This window comes from Onychomys torridus, chromosome 12, assembly GCF_903995425.1.
Source record: "Onychomys torridus chromosome 12, mOncTor1.1, whole genome shotgun sequence".
NCBI lineage: Eukaryota > Metazoa > Chordata > Mammalia > Rodentia > Cricetidae > Onychomys > Onychomys torridus.
In genome coordinates, this window is record NC_050454.1 from 68,536,263 (window position 1) to 68,555,243 (window position 18,981).

Sequence of the window (18,981 nt, forward strand, 5' to 3'; positions counted from 1 at the left end):
TCACCAATGAAAAACAGGAAAGAGGAGTTGCTTCAAAATGACTTTTGAAATACATGTGTCAGCCACCTGATGATGTATGAAGTGAACAGAACATCCGAGTAAGCGAAAACCCCTTAATGAAGTGACCCCCTGGACTCCGCAATAGTAGAATGCAAGGTTGCCAACCATGAAGAGCTGGTTGGCTGGCAGAATGTTTGTATCTGTTAGGTGGGAAAGGCAGGTTGCAGAACACTGATCCCAGTCCTCCCTACCTACTTTTTGCAAAGCTCTGGGCATCAATCACAACACAGTGAGCCACGATGTGGTCCCTAGAACCCGAAAGTCAACAGAACTGAGTGTATGAAGGGCGCTTGCTGATCTTGCAGAGGACCAGGCACCCCACTCTAGCTCCCGGGGATTCAGTGTCCTTTTCTGGCCTCCAAGAGTATATGCACACACGCATACACATAACTAAAAATGAAAGTGAGCCCAACGCTCACACACATGTGTTCTCTGCTGGCTTCTAACCGTTTGCTTCGGGCTCCGGATGCCTTGACCGCCTTGCTGTGATGGACTGAATTCTGGATCTGTGAGCTAAGATAAACTTCCTGCTTTAAATTGATGTTGTCAGAATATCTTATCATAGCAACAGGAAGAGAAATCTAAACAGACACTAAGAGTGGCCCAGTTGGCTCTCACACCTAGAAAAGAAGGTGTGGTGGGGACCAGTCAGGCAGCTAGGCGCATCCAGGAAGGGAGCTCATGTTTCCTTAGGTGGGGGGCAGTGAATTACCCCTCCTCAGGCTGAGTTGCACTTTTCATGTCCACCACCCTCCCGCTGTGGTTGCCATTGTTGCTGTGTTCTGAGGATGGATGAGTTGTTTTATAATCTTTTCAGAAGCATCACTGTGTGAGTCACTCTTGGGACATTATTTGAAGTTATCTTATTATTTCCTAGTTAGCCTGTGTGTGTCAGCCTCTCACAAATGCTTTCAGAAATGCACAATCCAGGAAGGAAGCTTTCTCAGTCAAGTGTGCTGAATACTCAACCTGGGGAGTGGAGCCATAAATGCTTATTGGGAAGTTGAAACCTCTCCTGCCAAGATGCCAATTTTTGTTTAACTCGATTTTCCCGCAAATGTCTTGGCTATGGCACTGTGTTTAAATGCCTCATGATTCCTCAGGGATTGCTGAGATCTCGGGAAACACACAGTTTGAAAAGTATTAACTTCCTTGGGCATACCATTTATCCAGATTAGTGATTAAGAATTTTCCGGGCATGGTGGTGCACGCCTGAAACCCTGGCATTTGGGGTGTTGAGGCAGGAGGATTGTAAGTTAGAGAGGCCAGCCTGGGCAACAGAAGGAAGAATCTCTAAAAGCACGAAGCAAAACCAAACAAAGATGAATGCCTTTCTTTTGCCTTCATCATCCTACATTTGACTTTGGTATCACAGGGAATAACACAACCGTCAGCCTAGAGACTAAACTCTCCTGCTTCTCTCTCTCTCTCTCTCTCTCTCTCTCTCTCTCTCTCTCTCTCTCTCTCTCTGGTTCTATAGTTACTTGTATTTCCAAGATCACTGCAAGAACACTGCCTCTACCCAGTGCGACTTCTCAAATCTTTCTAAGTATGGCGACCATACCGTGAGAGTCAGGGCTGAGTTTGCAGAGGAGCATTCGGAGTGGGTGAGCGTCACCTTCTGCCCTGTGGAAGACAGTAAGCTATTTATTTTTCACCTTGTTATATGCAGCCATCTTGCCTGGCTTTTGTCCACATCGGTGATCTGTCAGTAGGAACCGTTAGCATGCCTGCCAATGAATGGCCTAGGCCCATGAAAATGAACACAGCACAGAAGCTGTGCCCTCAAAGAAATTCATAGGTGAAGCAGGAAAAAGTACATATGTCATCAATAAAATAAATGATATAAACTTGTTGGCTTCACTACCTCTAGATAAGAATGAGTGAGGGCCAGCCCTGCTATTGAGAGGAAACAGGAGGCTGTGACAGTTTTCTGGATGGAAGTCAATGTGTAATTATGAGTTAAGCTAAGAACTACAGGCCTGGAGAGGTAACTCAGTGGCTAAGAGCACTGGCTGCTCTTTCAGAGAGCTCAGGTTCAACTCCCAGCACCCACACCTCAGCTCAGGACAGTGTGAAATTCTAGTCCCATGGGATCCAACAGCAGTTCTGGCCTCTTGGGCACCTGGTCCATAGAGCATACCTACAAGCTAAACACTATACACACAAAATTAAAATCAAATAAAAAAATCATGTTTAAAGTGTGGCAAAAGACAAGAGGATAGAGGTAGCTGTGGCTCAGAGAGAGAGAACTCTTGCCTGGAGAAGTGCCCAGCTCAGAGAGAGAGAGCTCTTGCCTGGAGGAGGGTGCAAGATGGCAGAGGCTGGATGCTAAGCTTCAGGAAGACTATGCCCCGTTAGAAGTGGGGGCTGTGGGGATGAACATGATTAGAGTATCGGGAACTGAAAATGAATAAATCACCAGACAGCAACTAGGAGAATAGAGCAGACCAGAGGTCACGAGAATGTCAGGAACAAGGCTCACATGAGGCCCTCACAGGCTCATCAGAGGGAAGAATCCTGCCTGTGGGTTGTCTGTGAGCAGGTCCTTACAGGTGGGCTCCACAGCTTCCACCCTTAGATCCTCCCAGACGGAAAGAGACTGAAGTCCAGTCTCTTCCCAGTTCTGTCCAAGGACAAGCACAAAACTCATATTTCTGCAGCCAGAAGTGGTCAGAGTTCATTTTCTTTTCTAAGTGTTCCTTTCTAAAAACAAAGAGAGAAGACAAACGTTAAAGAGCCCAGTCCGTTGGTCATCGGGCCCCAAAGGTAGACTCTCTTCACATTTGACAGGCCTCACCTACTACACCCTAGCTCGGCAACCCGGCCCGCAGTGGAGGGCTGCTTTATCTCCCTCCTGATCGCAGGACTGACGGGGAGGTGGTGGCTCACAGCCCTCTGCCTGCATTGTAAAGGAAATGGAACCACAGGTCCTTAGCTTGAGGGATTCTACAATTCGGAGGTTAGAGTACCACCTCTTTTTTTATATCAGCCTCTTTCAAACCACAAGCCAAGCCATTGTACGTTGGGGACCTTTTATATATAGGCTTCTGCACCAATGAGTTTTAGTTGGGACTGGCTGGTTCAAAATTCTACACTAAGTCCCATTGAGGCCAGTTCCCCGTAGACACAGGTCAAGGAGCATGACCCAAGGTCATACGTGTAAAAGTAGAGAGCAGAGGTGCTGACACAGGCCCCAGAGGCTTATAAGCAGCAGCCTCTCCCCCCCGCCCAAAAAAAAAGTGACCAGAGAGAGGAGCACGGGACATAACTCAGTGCTTTCCCAGAGTCTTCTGTTATTCCTTCTGCAGCTATTTTTGAGCACCTACTGTGTGCGAGGCATGTTCTCAGCATTAAAGCTACAGCCACAAGTAAGGACAAGGCTTTGCCCTCGTGGAGTATAACAGACTGTAGGAAGACTGACGGGGAGATATTTCGTGACACAGAGCGACTATGGCCCTCAAAGTGGAACATCTCAGGAAGAGAGGGATGCCACACTTGTCCATAGGGCCACAATATTCAGGCTCCCCAAGGAGAGAAGGTTGGATGGCAATCCAGATGGAGTGAAGAGCTAGTAAAAGAAAAGCTGTAATATAGGTAGGTAGGTAGGTAGGTAGGTAGATAGATAGATAGATAGATAGACAGACAGACAGATAGATATAGTTATAGATGATAAATATTATGAGTAATCTCTATAGATAATAGAATTATCATTTGTAGCTTTAAGACCAGAAAACAAAAGAAAATGCAAGCCAGTAGAAGGCAGAAAACAAAGAGGAAGAGAAGAAGCTAATAAAAGTAAAAATTTTTAAATAGGCTTTTTGTCAAGTGTGGTGGTACACACCCTGTAACAGAACACTGGCTTAGGCAGAAGAAGCACACGTTGAGCTAATGTGAGCTATGTACAGAGGCACACCCCACCCCAAGCCGTTTTTACAAACACTACAAAACAATATAGTTGAAAAATCCTAAATATATTAGGTATTATGTGAACATAAATAGTTACATTTGATTAAACAGAGGTTATTGAATCTTTTTAAATAGGCAAAAAAATCCATCCATCTTCCTTAGCAACATCATTCAGTGTTGTAACAGTGGTCTGTAAGGGATCGGTGTTTCCTCTAGATTATTGCTCGTATATATGAAGAATTCGTGTTCAAGTGACGTCTTTAAAATGTGATTTTCTTTAATTGTCATTTTATTGTGTTCTTACACTCAGCCATTATCGGACCTCCTGAGTTGCAGATAGAATCTCTTGCTGATTCTTTGCATATGCGTTTCTCAGCCCCCAAAATTGAAAATGAACCTGAGACATGGACCATGAACAACCTTTATAGCTCATGGGCTTATAGAGTTCAATACTGGAAAAATGGGACTAATGAGAAGGTAAGCTTGGCTGTCACATGCATTCCAGATGTAGGTACCCACGTTCTGCTCAGTTTGGTAGGCCATGATTATAGAGAGGGAAGGCTATTGGGGCTGGGGTGATGGCTCAGTGAGTAACACGCTTGCTTTGCAAACATGAGGACCAGAATTTGGATTCCCCAACACCCAAGTGAAAAGCCAGGCATGACAATGCACAACTGTAATCACAGTTGAGAGATGCAGACAGGAGTATCCTGGCAACTCAACTGTCCATCGGTGAGCTCCAGATTTAGGGAGAGATCCTGCCTCAAAAATAAGGTTGGCAGTGACAGAGGAAGACACCAGATGCCAACCTCTGGCTTCCATGCACACACACACACACACACACACACACACACACACACACACACACACACATATTGGTGTGTGCACACATCTACACATGCACACAGACACGTGACCAGGTAGAATCTTGCAAGTGGCAGCACCTAGTGTCCAAAGAGTCTAATGTCTGGTCCTCCACAAGCTCAAAGCTTCTGGACTCTGTCAAGGAGCACGCATGGGACAGACTCTTGGGATGACGTCCGCACAACAGACTTCCTTCCCTTCCCTTGAGGGGAAGTTGCAGGAGAAATGGGGCATAGTCAGCATTTGCCTGGGGGAAGTTGGAGTTAGCTACCATGTGATCAACTAAATGACCAGTTTTCCACCCAAACCCCCCACATACCACAAACCAGTCCCTTCATGGTTAGAACACCTCACACCTCCCAACGTGTTTAAGAAGACTGTCATTTTTAACCCAGTGTTTCCCCATTGCTCTCTTCTTTAGGGAGCATTCTTTTAAAAGAAATATTATTTTATGCATGTCTTCATGCTGAAGGGCGTGCCAGAGTCCTGGAGATCAAGTCATCAGGCCTTCACAGGCTGAGTCATTTCACCAGCTCAGGGGACAGATCTTTCCAAATAAAGGTTGAAGCCCAGAAGTCTGGTTGGAACATTGCCTCTGCCACCATGTTGCTCTGGTCACACACGTGACCTCAGCTTCCCCAGTTCTAAGAATGGACACGGTGACCCACTTCACTCACAAAGCAGGAAGAAAAGCCCTGTTCCTACAACTGTCCTGGGATTTGCTGACAACAGCCCAACTGTCCCCATTGTCTGCCACAGTAGGAGGCTCTCTTCTCTTCATGTAGACACATTTGTTCATTGTTGGTCAAACTCAATGATTCTGAGCTAAATACCATTTGCAGTCCTAAACAGACATATGTGCTGTACAAATTAATTACATTAAATGTTCATCGGTTTCTTCCCAAGAGTCTGAGAGTCTTAGGATGATATAATTAAACACACACACACACACACACACACACACACACACACACACACACACACACACACACACACGCCAAACACAAATCTCAAGTTAATTTCACCCAAAATGTCTTCCATGGACTAGCGCTGTGCTGTAGTCTGTTCCGGCTGAATGGAGCTGTGTTGTGGTCTGTTTCCTGCTGCTATAATAAAGTGGGTAATTTATGAATGATAGTTCTAGAGGCAGAGGAGTCCAAGGTCAAGACACAGTGGCTGACCTTGTTCACTTTGACACAGCTCACTTTGTTCCCAAAGGAATGCTTGATGCTGCATCCTTTGACTAAGATGGAGGACAAAGGAGTGAACATCTCCCTGGCACCTCTTTTGTGAGATCATTAATGGTATTCACGGGAGTGGGGGTAGAGGATGAGGGCTCCTGCCAATCACCTCCTGAAGACCATAACTTTAAAAGGTTTTGTAAAGATTTAATTTAATTTTTTTCATTTGTGTGTGCGCACATGAAGAAGTCAGAGCACAGTTTGTAGGAGTTGGTTTTCTCCTTACACTATGTAGGTTTACCCACCACTAAGCCATCCCAACAGCCTGGCCTTCCCTTTTAATATTACCACATTGTTTAAGTTTCACCATGAGATGCATCTATTTAAACCACAGCATGTAGAACACCTGCCTTTGCAAGAGGTGGTTTTGCTCACAGTCAAGACTCCAGGAAGAGCATGCCTCCAAAAATCTAGTTTCATAATCACTCATCAATGTAATATCTCTAGCTCTGCAACCCAAAGAGACCCATTCACTACACTCCAGGGATCACTGGTGTCTTCTAATAAAGGATCCAGTCCCGTGCTCACCAAGGCTGAGTGCCTCCCTCACCAAGCATGACATGCAAAACCCCTCATATTTGCTTCTTACTGAGAATACACCCACAGAACTGGCATTTAGTTACACGTGCATCCTCTAGCTACACTTCGCTCTGTGAATGCTGGAAAGTCCGGTGCTCCCTCCTTGAGCTCCACCATTGTATGTGGTGTTCCCTTTTAAAGTGCCAACCTCCGTTGGATGCTGCCAGATCAGCTCCCTGAACTAATAGCATGAAGAGCTTTTGGAAGCTCCATCGTCTTAATGGGAAAAGGATGTAAACAGCCCAGAAATAGAAGGACAAGAGAAAGCCCCAAAGGAAATTGGAGAAAAACCCTTCACCTACTTGTCATGCTTCAAAAAATCACATGACAAGGTTTCGAGGCATTGAACTACTAGAAGGAAAATCTAGCATTTGTTATGTTTTCTTTTGAGTCTTCTATTAGTGGGGGTGGGGTGCTTTGTTTATTGGGGGGAATTGTGACAGTCTCTTCTTGGATTGAATAACTGTAATCCAGTTCCCGCCATCAATACTAACAAGCTGGCAACAGCCGCACTCCCATGGGGAAAGATCCAGTTATGAAAAAGAAAGAAGGCTCTACCCTCCCTTAGTATGCTCTTTTATTTCCCTTGGTTTTGCTGAGGAACTGCTTCGGTTTCTCAAACTCAGAAGCGGATCATTACTTATGATGTTCTTATATTTGAATTCAAGTGGCATTAGTTAAAGGACTCCAGCCCCCAGGGAAGAATGCAGAAGTATTCTGAAGAGGACAAGAGCCTGGGAGTCAGAGCTCACCCAGGCACATAGGTGGGGATCCCAAACAGAAGGATCACAAACATGCTATGAACCTGGGGGGCAGGGTGGGACGCACATTGAGTCTCACCACACATGACTTCTGTTAACTAACTGTATTGTCTAACGTTCCTGGAGCCTGAGAGTTGAAGATCAACATGTCTCCAGGACCACTCTCCTACAGATGTGGGATTCTCTCCATACCTCTCCCCCAACTCCTGCAGGCTTGCTGCCAATCAAATGGCTTCAAAGAGCATCTTCAGCTCTTGGCCATTTCTTTACATGGCTTTTATCCCTGGATGCCTGTATATACGATCTGCCCAAATTTCTACTCTTTTAAAAATATAAATTTTAAAGATTAATTTTACTCTGTGTGTGTGTGTGTGTGTTGGGATTAAAGGCATGCACCACCATGCCTAACAATAAATTTAAATTTTAAAAGAGTCTACATTCAAATAAGGTCACATTTACAGATACAAATACATGAAATTTTATGGGACACAGTTCAACCCATTAAATGTGAGTTATGGACGCTCCCATGAAGGCATGGCTTGCCACTTGTCCAGAGGACCACAATTGGGAACATTTAACCTTTTTTTTTTTTTTTTTTTTTTTTTTTTATTTAGGGAAATGTGGTGGTTTAGATGCCACATATGCTACAGAATTGAGGCAATGAGGTGGTTTGCTGGCCTCACAGTTAGTCTTGTCACATTCTAATAAGTCTGAAGCACAGTTTATAGCACGTGAGAAAGGGAAATGAAAGAGATGGTTCCCTTCACTGTCTCCCTTGTATGTATCTCCCTTATAGCTTCAAGTCACTTCTCCATATGACTCTGAGGTCATCAGAAACCTGGAGCCGTGGACAACTTACTGCATTCAAGTTCAAGTATTTCTTCCTGATCAGAACAGAACTGGAGAATGGAGCGAACCTGTCTGTGAGCAGACAACCAATGATGGTGAGTGGGCACATGCATAGTCTGGAACTGCCTCCTCGGGGCTACAGGGAGTCCACCCATGGGTCCTAGACACCATGGCAATCAGCTCACGATCCACCACAGGTCAGAGAGCAGCCTCCTCATGGTCTGCATGGTCCGCAGACCCGGATGCCTCTGCTTCATGCTATAAACAAGATGCCCCATTATGAGGAAACTGGCTGTCTCTGGTCAGTCTGGTGGGCTGAGGTCTGCTTCAATGAATCCACCTTTACTACGCTCTGCGGCCCTTTCTGCTCTCTGTGTTCCTCATACAACCACCCAGCAGAGACTGAGCCCTGACACACCTTGCCTTTCCCGCATCTCTGGCTTTGGGGACATATAATGACTGGGAAGGGAAACTTGGAACACATACCAGTATCTCAGCTAGTGCCATTATGTATTGAGGCCCCCTGTAAAATATGGAGCAGGGTACAGTGGCATCTAGCAGGGTGCTCTCCACACTGTTTATTAACAGAGCAAGGAGGTGGGGTGGGGGATTCAGTGATAAAGGTCTTATCTAGCATGTGTGGTCCTAGATTCTACCCCAGCACAAACACACACACATATGTTCTGGGGAGGGGTGGGGGGCAAAAGGGGGAGGAGGGGAGAGGAGAGTACTGAAAACAGAGAGAGAGGAAGTGGGGAAGAGAAGGATGTGCTGCTTAGCCCGCCAGTGCTGCCTACACACAGATACATTGTGACTGCCACCAGGTGAGAATCTATGGCCCAGCATCTGTAGCAGCCAAAGACTTGTCAAGACGCTCAGTAATCCCACAGCATGAGAGGCGGGACACCTGTGGAGCCACTGGTGTTGTGAAATCTGATGTGAGGGACACAATTTGACCTAACGGAAAACCGGTGTGTGGCCCAAACCTATAATTCCAATACTTCTGAAGCTGAGACATAAGTGTCACCTGAGGCCAGGCTGGGCTGTGTAGTGAGTTGCAGGCCAACCTAGGCTACAGAGTAAGACTGTGTCTCCTGACAGAATCCAAACTTTTTTTTGTTTGTTTGTTTTTCGAGACAGGGTTTCTCTGTGTAGTTTTGTGCCTTTTCTGGAACTCACTCTGTAGCCCAGGCTTGCCTCAAACTCACAGAGATCCTGCCTCTGCCTCCCGAGTGCTGGGGTTAAAGGTGTGCGCCACCACTGCCTGGTTCAAACTTTTTTTAAAGAGAAATAGGAAACCTGTTTGGCAAATATCCATTTTACAGAGTTTTGGTTGTTTTTTGTTTTTTCTTTTTGTTTTTGTTTATTTCATTTAAATGCTATAGAAAGTTTTCGGTGCGAGCATCTTAGAAAAGGAGGCTCCCAGGTTGCTTCTGTTACCCAAAGTCACTCAGCTAGTGAAGGACAAAGACCCTGCATAAACCCAGACTGCATTCTCTTTAACTCACTGCCTACAGACTAACTCCAAAGGTAGACTGAGGCACCCTGACCCTTAAAATAAAACCAAGAAACGTGGTCTGCCAATAGTACAGTCAAATAGACCTGCAGCCAGGGGAAGAACCGGCCGAGGGTGCCCCTAGGTAAGTTGTCCTGCAATTCACACCCTTTAGACAGCACCCTCCACCCTCAACCTCTGCACTCTTCCTGAGAAACAGCTAAATGTCACCATCAGCCAGGCGTGTCCTTATCTAAGATACCAGGAACCCAGCTGTTATCATCCACCACCCCACCTGAGAGCTTGGCAGTGCTGACTCACCCTGCCACACTGAGGTGGAAGGCTGCGTGGATGAGTAAGTAGAGTCTGAAACTTTCTCAACAAAGTGTCTGAGATGGGATGACCTCACATTGTCTGAGTCCTCCTAGGGGCCACTCCAGCCAGCTCTCTGGACCCTCCCTTGATCAGGACAAGGTCAAGCAGGAAAGGGGCTGTGCGGTGTGAAACTAGACCCTGGCACTGGGATATAGTCCTTCCAATCTGGCAAGGTGTAAGGTGGGGCAGGACAGTCAGGGGGTTGGTGTGTGTGGAAACACAAACACAAGGGGACAAGGGAGGGAGGGAGGCAGAAGATGTGACAGTTTCCTCCCAGCCTCTCACCTATACAAATACTCCATCCACCCATTGGTCTGTCTGTCCATCCGTCTATCCTTCTGTCCATCCTTCCATCCATCTATTTATCCATGGACATTTCAAGAGCCAGTTTGCTCAAACACCAGCAGATGCCTAGAGTCAATGGAATACCAGGACCCACCATACTGGTGAGAGTTCTCTGGTCTTCTGTGTCTGAGTGGTAGTTGGCATTCTCCACACAGACAGTCCCTTTCAAGTGACTTGCTCTTCCCAGGTGGGGTTTGTTCTCTCAGCCCACTTGGTACCAGATGCACATGTCCTTGTTCGTGAAGATGGTGCTGGTTGGCAAGGGTTGGGTAGAGGGAAGCCAATTGGCCAGGTCAGCTGGAGAAGGGTCTGGTGTGAGTGGTGGAAGCTGGGACCATAGCTGACCAGGGTGACTTCCTGGGTGCCGACACATAAACCAAGCAGGACTGGTTGAAGCAGCAATGCTAAACTTTATTCAGTGACTACTGACCACAGTAGGGGAAGGAGCTGAGCTTCACTTGTGCAGAGACGTGTCCGAAAGGGAGAAAGGAGAAGAGAGGGAACCAGACCAGCAGAGGAGTAAAAAGAATGACTGAACTGAGTTCAGTGCCAATACCGTCCGCTGTCTGGGCCTGCCAACTGGCATTTATCAAAACCTGCTGATCTAATAGAGACATCCTTCCTGTTGGCGTCACAGAAGTGGTTATCAGCCGTTGAGGAAGATGCTGCTGCCGGGTCATAGCACCATGAGTATGTTCCAGATAGGCAGAGAAGGTCTCAGATGGGAAGGCCTTTCTAGAAAAGCTCGCTGCAAGTAATCAGAGGTATGTGGTCACGTGCTGACAATAACACGCATGTGATGTGTAGGCTCTGGTCAGGAACTCCGGGAAGAATGGCTGGCCCCAGGGACCAGTGTCAGTGTGGGCACTCGGGTTTGTGTGCGGTCCTCTGTGTAGAGCTGTTTTCTCCTCTCAATACCAAGCACGGGGCCTCTGCCTCCCTCGGGCCCCATGTGGGTGTCAGAGCAGAATACCCAGAGCAGGTGGGCTCCTAGCCTCTCTACAAACAGGAAAGTAGACCAGGATCCTCGCTTATTGTTCTGTGTGCCATCAATCATGCCAGAAACCACACTGTGAAGAGGGTTCAGCAAAGAGATGAAACTCACAGAAAACACCAGTTATCTCCAGCCAACTGCCACATTTCTGGGCCATTATGACCAGATGGGCCTGGTTTTTTGTTTTGTTTTGTTTTTCTGGTTTTTCAAGACAGGGTTTCTCTGTGTAACCTTGGCTGTTCTGGAACTTGCTCTGTAGACTAGAGTGGCCTAGAGATCCACCTGCCTCTGACTCCCGATTGCTGGGATTAAAGGTGTGCGCCACCACCACCCAGTCAGATGGGCCTGTTTTGAGGGAATGTTTTGGATCACAAGGCTTGGAATGAGTGTGTAATCCCTGTGACCCAACCTGTCCATGTGCCAAGAGTCTAACCAGCTCCTCTGTCCCCAACAGAAACGACCCCTTCCTGGATAGTGGCCATCCTTCTGGTGATCTCCGTCTTTGTGGTCTTCCTCCTCCTCCTCGGCTGCTTTGGCTTGCTGTGGTTCATTTACAAGAAGGCCAAGTACACCTTCCGCTGTAGAACATCTATCCCACAGCACCTGAAGGAGGTAGGTGGGATGGAATGAGGTACACTTCTCTAAGTCGAGACTGTCCAATCTATGTATCGACACATGTCTCATGGCTTTACCTGTGATCCATTGCATCTTGCCCCCCCCCACCCTCCCATACCCTACCCACTCCACCCTCTCACCCCCCACCCAGTCCACCCTCCCACACACACCCCACCTCCCCCAGTGCTCAGTGTCATCCTTGACCCCGCCTTTCTTCTCCCTGTATCTTGCTTGGACTTCCTGCCTGGCTATAACCTGTCTTGCCATAAGCCAGAGCAGCTTCTTCATTAACCAATGGTAGCAACACATATTCATCCCACAGCTATTGACTGTGCAGTTCTCCCGGTTTTTTCCATCACACACTTTACAGATCCCCAGGGTCTTACGTGTATCAGGGTCAGTTAGCATGTTGTCATTGAGTCGCATGCCAGCCTGAAGGCCTGAGGAAGGCTGCCTGCTCCACAGCTCATACATGCTGCAGGGCCCTTTTCTGTTCTATGTTCCTCACGATGCCAGCAGCCTCTGCCTCTGGAACCTGGTGTGCTGTATTCCCACTGTGGAATCCACTGTCCAAGCACCCAGGAGTGCTTCCTTCAGTACGGGATAGACGGGCCATCATTCACCTTCTTTGGTGTACCTTCTCCATGGGGCTCCTCAAACTTGTCTGGTGTACCAGGACTCCAGTTCTTCCTAAGAAGACCCCCCACTCAGCCCAGCATTTATGATGCCACGTGTACTACCTGTCCCTTAATGTGCTGTGATAGCCTTTGTTCACACACCACAAATTGATGTGAATGAGTGCAGAGGAGGACACAGGGCTTATGCTATGAGTGTTGCTCCCAGAAAGGGACCCAGCTATGAGCAATTCCAGCTGCTGGAATTCCTAGACACCGGGGACACGATGAAGGGGCTGTGGGCACCACAGCACAGTGCCCACCACGGCTAGGAAGCAAGACCTGGGACCATACAGTTTCCCAGCAGAGAGAATTTTCTGAAAGCAGTTTGAGTGAGCCCCGCAGCACCACAGTTGAACATCTCTAGGACGAGCTGGTGTGAAGCTACTTAGAGCAAAGAAGGGCAGACCTTGGCTCTGGGTGGAAGATGTTTCCTTACCCGAGAACCAGGAAGGAGCTAATCTTTCCCTGGTAGTGTTACTGCCAGCCGACTGGTCCTCCAAGGCGAGCAGGCCTCCCAGTAGCTGTGAGGGGAGTGGGGTTGTGGAGAAGAGCTAGACAGTGAAGGCACCGGAAACTGCAGAGAACTAGCATCCCCCACGCCACAGCTCTCTAGTTCACCTTGGGATACACAGGACATGTTAACTTGGCGTGTTCAAGTTCAGGGAGACGGAACCGGGGAAGCAGGATGGAGGTCTCCCACTCGGCACTGTGGAATCCACAGCTGTTTCTGTATTGCAGTATTTTATGACACATGAGAAATCTAAAATAATATCATTTCAATAGTCAACCAATACGTTTTTAAGTCATTAAAATATTTTACATTTTTTTGTATAAAATCTTCAACATCTCATGTCTGTTTGACACTCACACACCTCAGTTCAAACCAGGCACCTGTCAAGTGGCTAGTAGCCACCTGTGGTTCTCGGCTGCTGTACTGGACATTACCGGGTTGAAGGTCAAAACGGAGTGGCACAGAGGACCCTGGCGAACTTGGCCCAAGACACATGAGATACACCATGTGTCCATCCATGACACATTTATCCATGGCCTGTACATGTCCTCCTCCCCACCCTCACCCCCAATACCCTGCTTCCTCACATCCTCGGGATCAGGCCCAGAGGCCACCTTAATTTCCAGGAAGAACTATTAGAGAGTGACAGGTTAGCGTTCTGTGGATAAGCTGCCAGTTTTTGTCCCGCCTCTTAACTGTGCTAAAACACAGGCAACACCCCCCCCCCCAATCACATTTCAGAGTGGAGCTCAGGGGCCTGAAGTCGCCATCGCCACCATGCACCCCCAGAGCCCTTGGCACACGCATAGCCGAAACTCCTCCTGCAAACACGCCCTGGTGTTCCTTCCCGACAGCCACCGTTCCAACCTCTGTCTCTTGAGATCCCTCTCTAGACCCCTCTTAAAAAAAAAAAAAAAAAAAAGACTTATTTATTTATTATGTATACAGTGTTAGGCCTGCAGGCCAGAAGAGGGCACCAGATCTCATTGTAGATGGTTGTGAGCCACCATGTGGGTGCTGGGAATTGAACTCAGGACCTCTGGAAGAACAGCCAGTGTTCTTAACCTCTGAGCCATCTCTCCAGCCCATGTCTTTTTTTTTTTTTTTTTTTTAAAGACAGGGTCTCATGTAGCCCAGGCTGACCTCAAACTCACCATGCATCCAGGAATGACTTTGAACTTCTGACCCTCCTGCGTCCACCTCCCAAGTGCTGGGATCATGGATGTGCACCACCATGTCCAGTTGTCTGCTGTGCTGGGTTGTCACTCTGCTAACTGAGCCACATCCAGCATAGGCTAGAGGACAACTTTCAGGAGCTGGTTCTCTTTTCCTGCCAGGGAGTGGGGGAATCACACGCAGGTCACCGGGTGTGCATGGGAAGCCCCTTTACCTGCTGCTGGGCCATCTCACGGCCCAGAAGCTCCTCTTTTTAAAAACAGAATAGTGGTCCACTGAAGGGCCAGCGCAGCATCCGTGTGCTCATCCCTGGGGGATGCTCACCCTTGTTCTACTGTTGGGTCACTGTCAACCGTTAAATGGGTCTCTTCAGCTTTCATTTCCCTTGAGAACATACCTGTGAGCAGAATTGCTAGGCTGTGTAATAATTTTTGTTTCAAGGAGCCACCACAGTATTACTGTTGTATTTTAAAGCTGCATCTTTCTAGCCCTAAAGTTTTGCATAAAACCCTTGTCAGCCCAGAAAAAGGAAGGGGGGAGGGGCACAGCGGGCGGGGAAGCAGGTGGGGGGGGAGTGTGATTTGATTCTTAAGTAACAGCCTTTAAGGGTGGGGTGGGGAGGATTTGGTTCTGAAGTAATGGTTTTAACGTTTCTGCAGTTTCTGGGCCATCCCCACCCCGGCACCTTTCTACTGTTCTCCTTGCCTGTCTCTGACAAGACTGAGGTGTTCGACAAACTGAGCATCGTCACTCAAGAGTCTAGAGGCAGCAAGCAGAATCTCAGCGACAGCTGTGCCCTGGGGATCCTGTACGAGCCAGAACCTCAAGAGCTGGGGTCCAAGGACGAAGCCCCCTCACCGGCACATTGTGACCCCTTACTTCTCACATCTGCCTCAGAAGTGTGATCAGAAGGGCCACTTGAGAAAACTCCAACTCTAGAACTTTCTGATGCTGGGCTTGTACAGACAACCAAAGAGCCAGGTCTTAAAAGGTCCAGTGACAAAAAGTACTCCATGTTTTGGGAGTTTACGGCTTTATAAAGAGTTCAATAGTTTAGGGGCTGAGAGTGTAGCTCAGCTGATAGAATGCTTACCCAATACACATGAAGTCCAAGCTTCAATCCCCAACACCATACAAGCCAGGAACGGTGGTGTCTGCCGTTGTACAACCCTTGGGAGGTGGAGGAGGAGGAGAAGCAGGACTTCAAGGCCAAGCTGAACCGAGACCCTGTCTAAAAAAGAAAGAGACTTTAATGAGCATTTTTTAATGACCACTGAATGTAATTTGAGCCCTTGGTGCTCACTAAAGTGGGACCAGATTGAAACTGTGACAGACAGAAATGAGGGACGGAAGTGAGAACTCTGTCAAGTCCTAAGGATGTCAGCGGTGGCTGCAGCGGCGGCCCCATGCTGGGCAGACATGGATGTTTTGGATTCTCAAGAATCAGAGAGATTTCCTTTCCTACCTGTATGTTTTGTATATTACTGGTGTTCTGTAAATAGTCTATATTTGTATATTATTTGTGTTTCCTAGCTTTCTGCTGCTGTAACAAAATACGTGGCGTAAACAGTTTAAAGGGCAGAAAGGTTTTTTTTAATGTGGTATCACCGCTTCAGAGGCTGCTGTTCATGGTCTCTTCGCCCCTTTGTTTTGGGGCTGCACTGGCACATTACATCGTGGGGGAGTGCATGCTCAACACTGTTCATCTCATGGTAGCTGGGAAAAGAAAAGGTCCGGGGAAGGTCAGGGTCCTAGGATCCCTCGTTAAGGGCACTCTTCCAATGACCTAACTTACTCCTCCTAGGCTCTACTTCTTAAAGATTGCACCACCTCTCAATGGTACCACAAGCTGGCCACCATTATCCCTAGATCTCACTGTTTAGCATATGGGATTTGGGGACACTGAAGATCTGAGCCATAGGAGAATTAATGAGACCACATCCGTGTAATTGTTCAACTATGCATGAATGAGTCTCCACTTTGTCCCTGTCCCAACAGCAAGCACGTGTTGAGGCTGAACTCCTAATCTTATTCGGTAGCTCTATCTGGATAAACAGAAAAGCCCTGGGCTTTTTCCCCTCGGACATTGACTAGCCTGTGACCTCTCTGTGTGACCTGTGTGTGGGATTGAAAAGGCCTGGTGATTAAAGATAAAATGTAAAAAGTGACTACCCAGGGCCAGCACATAATAGTCACCCGATAGATGGCCTCGGTTCATAACCAACTATATCATCCAGTAGGTGTGACCACCTCCATAAATATAGACCAATAACAAATGTTCCCCAATCTGCGCTGGATTGACCAATAAAGCAGAACCATCAAAGCCCCAAAACAGGGAAAAAAAAAAAAAAAAAAAAAACTTTGAATTTGTTTGAGACAGGGCTGTGGATGTAGCCCAGTGGTGGGACCCTTGTCTAGTATAAGCAAAGCCCTGGCCACCAATCCCGCTGCCGTATTAGTTAGCTTTCTACTACTGAGCCACAACCAAAAGCAACTTGGAAAGGAAAGGGTTTATTTGTTTTACAGATTAACTGTCCATCACTGGGGGAAGCCAGGGCAAAAACTGGAGAGCGGGAACTGAAGCCGAGACCATAGTGGAATGCTTGCCGGCTGGCTCCGCCTGGCTAACTCAGTTGGCTTTTTCATAGACACCAGCACCTCCAGCAGCAAGATAGAACCTCCCACATCAATCAAGAAAATGCCCAATAGGCTTGTCCACAGGCCAATGTGATGGGGCATTTTCTCAATTGAGGTTCTCTTTTCCCAGATGACTCCAGTTTGCATCAAGTTGACAAAAAGCTAACATACACACACACACACACACACACACACACACACCACACCACACCACACACACACCATACCACACCACACCACACCACACCATACCACACACACACCATACCACACACACACACACACACACCACACCACACCACACACACACCATACCACACACACACACACACCACCACACCACACCACACCATACCACACACACACCATACCACACCACACCACACACACACACACCACACCACACACACACACACACACACACACACACACACCACCACACCATACCACACACACACCATACCACACCACACCACACACACACACACCACACCACACACACACACACACACACACACACCACACACACACACACACACACACACACACACCACCACACCACACCACACCATACCACACACACACCATACCACACCACACCACACACACACACACCACACCATACCACACACACACCATACCACACCACACCACACACACACACACCACACCACACACACACACACCACACCACACACACACACACACACACCACACCACACACACACACACCACACCACACACACACACACACACACACACACCATACCACACCACACACACACACACACACACACCACACACACACACACACACACACACCACCACACACACACCATACCACACCACACCACACACACACACACACACACACACACACCACACACACACACACACACACACACACACACCACACACACAAACACAACACACCACACCACACACACACAAACACAACACACCACACACACACACACACCACCACACACACACCATACCACACCACACCACACACACACACACACAAACAACACACCACACACACACACCACACCATACCACACACACACACACACACCACCACACCACACCACACACACACCATACCACACCACACCACACACACACACACACACACCACACACACCACACCATACCACACACACACCATACCACACACACACCATACCACACCACACCACACACACACACACACACACCACACACACAAACACAACACACCACACCACACACACACAAACACAACACACCACACACACACACACACACCACCACACCACACCATACACACACCATACCACACCACACCCACACACCACACCATACCCCACACACATACACACACACACACACACACACACAAACACAACACACCACACACACACACACCACACCATACCACACACACACCATACCACACACACACCATACCACACCACACCACACACACACACACACCACACACACAAACACAACACACCACACCACACACACACAAACACAACACACCACACACACACACACACACACACCACCACACCACACCACACCACACCATACACACACCATACCACACCACACCCACACACCACACCATACCCCACACACATACACACACAAACACACAAACACAACACAACACACACAACACAACACACCACACACACACACACAAACCCTACACACACACACCACACACCACACACACACACACCGTTTTAAAAACAAAAATAGAGAACTGGTCTATGAGCCAAAATACTCCCTTGCGAACCCAGTCAGTTCCAGTTCCTGACTGGAACAACCTCGCTCAGCTGATTTGCCAGTGAACAGTCTGCCTCTTGCTCTCTCTTCCAAGAAGGCAAAGCTGTAAGG

The 18,981-nt window shown here is 47.8% G+C and overlaps 1 protein-coding gene across 1 annotated transcript in view; it reads left to right on the forward strand.

The window, feature by feature from the left end:
* Positions 1-16,430, forward strand: part of Il10rb (interleukin 10 receptor subunit beta) — a 19,742-nt gene extending 3,312 nt beyond the window's left edge. The window contains exons 3-7 of the mRNA XM_036203112.1: positions 1,541-1,698; positions 4,280-4,446; positions 8,211-8,358; positions 11,927-12,084; positions 15,111-16,430. Coding sequence (XP_036059005.1) covers positions 1,541-1,698; positions 4,280-4,446; positions 8,211-8,358; positions 11,927-12,084; positions 15,111-15,356 — 877 coding nt within the window. The 3' untranslated portion in view covers positions 15,357-16,430. The remainder of the gene's footprint in view (positions 1-1,540; positions 1,699-4,279; positions 4,447-8,210; positions 8,359-11,926; positions 12,085-15,110) is intronic.
* Positions 16,431-18,981: the final 2,551 nt, after the last annotated feature.